Source organism: Erithacus rubecula (assembly GCF_903797595.1).
Source record: "Erithacus rubecula genome assembly, contig: scaffold_756_arrow_ctg1, whole genome shotgun sequence".
In the NCBI taxonomy this organism is placed as follows: Eukaryota; Metazoa; Chordata; class Aves; order Passeriformes; family Muscicapidae; genus Erithacus; species Erithacus rubecula.
This window is the reverse complement of record NW_027635583.1, coordinates 10,005-14,209: the sequence shown is the minus strand read 5'-3', so window position 1 is coordinate 14,209 and position 4,205 is coordinate 10,005. Positions and strand designations below refer to the sequence as shown.

General features: G+C 62.4%; 1 protein-coding gene across 1 annotated transcript; it reads left to right on the top strand.

Moving 5' to 3' along the window:
- Positions 1-1,187: 1,187 nt before the first annotated feature.
- Positions 1,188-2,354, top strand: LOC306816628 (uncharacterized protein; the record flags this gene model as incomplete). Its single annotated transcript, XM_079333043.1, has 3 exons — positions 1,188-1,468; positions 1,800-1,858; positions 1,971-2,354. Exons 1-3 carry the CDS (start codon positions 1,351-1,353, stop codon positions 2,352-2,354), a joined length of 561 nt encoding a protein of 186 aa, XP_079189169.1. The 5' UTR covers positions 1,188-1,350.
- Positions 2,355-4,205: the final 1,851 nt, after the last annotated feature.

Sequence of the window (4,205 nt, the reverse complement as noted above, 5' to 3'; positions counted from 1 at the left end):
CCAGGAAGGAGTTGTTAACTAGGGCCAGACGGGCCCTGCCTCCAGCCAGGAAAAGGCATGGGAAAACTGGGTCTTTTTGGAAGGTATGGATCCAATGGCCTGACACATCAGAGCAATAAAAATGAGGTATTAGTTGATAATGGTGCACAGTGTACCCTAATGCCATCAGGAGATGTGAAGGCAGAAGCTTTTTCCATTGCTGGGGTGACGGGGGACTCTGTTAGAAGCTGAGGTGAGCCTGACTGGGCAGGAGTGGTAGAAATATCCTTTTGTCTTTTATCCTTTTGTGACTGGTCCCCAGGCTCTGTGTATTCCAGGCATAAACTTCCTCTATAACAGCTACTACAAAGACCCAAAGGGACTCAGGTGGGCTTTTTGGAATAGCTGCTGTAGAGGCAGAGGGCATGAAGCAATTGAACACCTTGCCTGGACTATCAGAAAACCCATCTGCAGTGCGATTCCTGAAGGTGGAAGAGCAACAGGTACCAATTTTCACCTTGACTGTGCACCACCCGGCAGTATCGGATGAATCCAGATGCCGTGATCCCCGTCCACAAGATGATCCGTGAGCTCAAAGGGTGGTCAGTAAAACCCACTGACCCTTCAACAGCCCCATCTGGCCTGTGCAGAAGTCTGACAGAGAATGGAGATTGACTGTGACTGAGACCAACCCAAGCACCTGAAGCAGGGTGTGTTCCCCCCCTGTGAGCACAGGTGTGAGCTGGACCATCTCTGCCCATCTGAGAGCCCCAAAGGTCTCTCAGAGAGCTGTAAATTCAAAGGCCTTTATTGCACACACTAATGCCATCTTCCCTGTCTGGTATGTTTTTAACTCTTGGCAAGATGCATTTCCCTCTTGCTGGCTGGAAGCTGCTCTGCTCCAGGGCCAGCAGCGAGCTGGGCTGTTTGGGCCAGGCACTATGGAGAGTCCTTCCCTGAGCGCTTGGTTGGTCTGGGTGTGTCCTGAGCTGTCTTAGACCCTGGGGCACTTTGGGTGAGCTGGGGGCAGCCCCAGGGCCCGTGGAAGCGTATCCAAGGGCTCTTTGTGACACGTGCAGTCACTGTGGAATGGAATGGAACAGAGTGTCCAAGCAGCCCTTTGTGACACGCGGTCACACAGGTGCTGGCAGTGACGCAGCCACTCCAGAGCACTTGGTGCACGCGACGGGAAAGGACACAGAGAGCCGTGCTGTGAGGAGTCCCCGCACAGCCAGCTCATCCCTGCCTGACCCAGAGCTTTCTCCAAGTGCTACTCCTGCGGCTGGCCTCACGGCCAGACTGCACCACTTGGTGACTCAGAGCTTTTCCGAGGCATCTGTCTCAAAGGTGCCCTCAAGGACAGACAGCAGAATGGCAGGCAGAATGCTCAGCCTGTTCAAGATGTTTCGGGGGAAAAAGAAGAAAGGCCCTGCAGCTGCCCCAGCACAGCAGCCACAAGAGCCAGAGCAGTTGCAGCCACTGGAGGATGGTGAGTGGAAGAGCTGGACCACAGGTCTGGTGCTTGCAGCCAGCTTGGCCCCATCCCATCCCATCCCATCCCATCCCATCCCATCCCATCCCATCCCATCCCATCCCATCCCATCCCATCCCATCCCATCCCATCCCATCCCATCCCATCCCATCCCATCCCATCCCATCCCATCCCATCCCATCCCATCCCATCCCCTGCAAACATTCCCATGCCGTGCTCTGTTCCCTGCCCATCTGGGGCTGTCCCTGTCTGGGCAGTGCAGGGCTGGGCTGTGTTCTCCAGCCTCTCCCACAGCCCCTCAGCTCTGGCTGCGCTTGCTCTGTGCCAGATGCAGGGAAGGACCGGACACAGGAGCAGGACCGTGGCCGCTTCCGCAGAGCTGTGCAGGTACCTGCGGCCATCCCCACCTGGGTCGGGGCTGCTGTCCCTGCTCGGCCAGTGCCACATGTGGAGCACTCCATGGAGCAACCCTCCCTTCCCGCCCTTTGTTCTCCTGCAGGTGCTGCGGAGGTTCCTGCGCGTTCGGCGTACAAATACCACGGCCACAGTAACTGAGGGCACAGCCCAGCCCAACTCCAGGCCGAGCGAGCTGCAGGCAGAGCCTGGTGCCAGCACAGCATCCCCTGCACGTGCAGCAAACTCTGCCAGGGCAGCGGCTGAGGGCAGGGTGAAGGCTGGCACGGCCCAGGCAGAGGGCATGGCCAGCACAAACAGCCCCACACGGAGCATCTCAAAGACTGACCCCACACCCACTCGGACTGCCATTCCTACTTCTGCTCTGGATTTGTTCCAGCAGCAGGTCAGCACCCTGGGGCCAGGGATGAAGGCCTCCCAGGATCATGTGTCCCTCAAGCCACGTCCACTGTGCCCCCTCAGCCTTTGAGGCCAGCACAGTGCGGTGCCCGTTTCAGCTGCCCGAGTGCCTCGGCACAGGCCTCTGGCCTCTGGGCCCTGAGGCACCTGCGTGGGGTTGCAGGGCCAGGGCCCTGTTGGTGCTGCAGCCCTCCAGGGCTTCACAGCACAGCTTTGTGTTGCACACAGAGCGGAGGAATACGCAGCCTGTATCAACACCTGGTGGAGCAGTTGGGTGATCCCGATGGAGAGATGGTGGAGATGACCCTCTCTGTGCTCTCCCATATGCTCTAGGAAAAAGACCTCAAGATACCCAGTGCCGCAGCGCAGAAGTTGGCTGAGCCACTCCTGCCACACTTTGAAAACGTAAGGCTCTGTGCCCACAGGCACTGGACACTGCCTGGAAACTTTATGCCCTGGGCAGTTTTGGGCGTTTGCCCCACTGGGCCTGGACTAGTCGGTGCTGAGCTCTTCTCCTTTCCTCCAGGACAACAGCCACGTGCAGCTGCTCTCCATCCAGCTCTTCTGCAAGGTGATGGAGCTGGTAGTGGAAGAGGGGAAAAAGGCTCTCACGAGAATCGTGAGCCAGAGCCTGCTCCCACTCTTTTTGCACTGGCATGACGAGAACCGGTGCGTGGCGAAGGTGAGGTTTTGTGTCATGCTGCTGCATCCCTGGCAGGGGCTTGGCTGCCTCTTCCCCTGGCACCTCATGGGCTCCAGCCTCGCCCTGGCCTTGGCACGGGGACGTGGGTCCCACGCCCCGGGTTCTGTGCTACCTCCGGCTCTGTGCTGCTCTCCAGGCCTCTGGTGAAACCCTGCTTTGTGCGGCACGCTTCCTGGGGAGGAAGGATCTGGAGGAGCTGCTGAGCCAGCCATGGCGCATGAAGGTCGCCAAGTGCCTGGTAAGGCCAGCCTAGAAGCCCCAGCCGCAGACTGGAGAAGTCCCCTGCCCCCGGAGCTCAGTGTGCAGGGCCGGCAGCTGTGGCCCTGCCCAGTGCCGCAGCCAGGGCAGCCGCAGCCTGCGCCCTACACAGGGGCTGCTCCCTTCGCTGGGCCACGTGGGCTCTCGGCCGGGCTCCTCCGGCCCCGAGCCGGGTGCCCACGGAGTCCCGGCCCGGCTGTGCCTCGGGGCTGTGCGGGCCGGGGAGGCCAGGGCTGGGTGCAGGGAGCGCCCGGCCAAGGGGCAGAGCCCGTGCCGAGCCTTCCCTCCTGGCGCTCTCCGCAGCTGCTACAGGACGAGAGCCGAGCGGCCGAGCACCTGCGCTGGGCCCTGCCGTGCCTGCAGAGCCTGCAGCCGCGCCTGCGACAGGCGGCCCTCAGGCTCATCGGTGAGCCGCCAGCCCGCCGTCCCTCCCCGCCTCCGGCCCGGCTGCTGCCCCGGCAGCGGGAGCTGGGCCCAGCGCGGTGCAGCCCCGCCTGCCCTCGGCACTGCCGCCGCCCTCCCGCAGCTGTGCCCTGGGGCGGCACGATGCGCCAGGGGCCCGGGCTGAGCCCTGCCTGGGGGACGAGGTCGTGTGGCCGCAGGGCTGGCAGCGCCCCTGGGGGGCAGCTGTGCCGCTGGGGCTGACACGGGCTCTGTGTTGCCAGGGCTCGCCGGAACGCTCCTGAGGGGACACAAGGAGGAGCTGCAGGTGCTCAGCGAGGGTGAGTGAGGGCAGCCGCCCTCGTGGCATTGGGGCCGCCGGGGGCAGCTGCAAATGCCGGGCATGGAGCTACAATCGCTGCCCGGCTGCGGAGGGCTCTGCGGCCTGTGCGGATGAGGGGCAGTGCGGGCCAAGCACGGAGAGCTCTCAGGGACACGGGGGATCCGTGGTCAGCACCTTCTGGCCCGTGCCCTGGTCTCCTGCTCCTTCGTGGCCATGGCAGGAGCCGGGTGGGATGG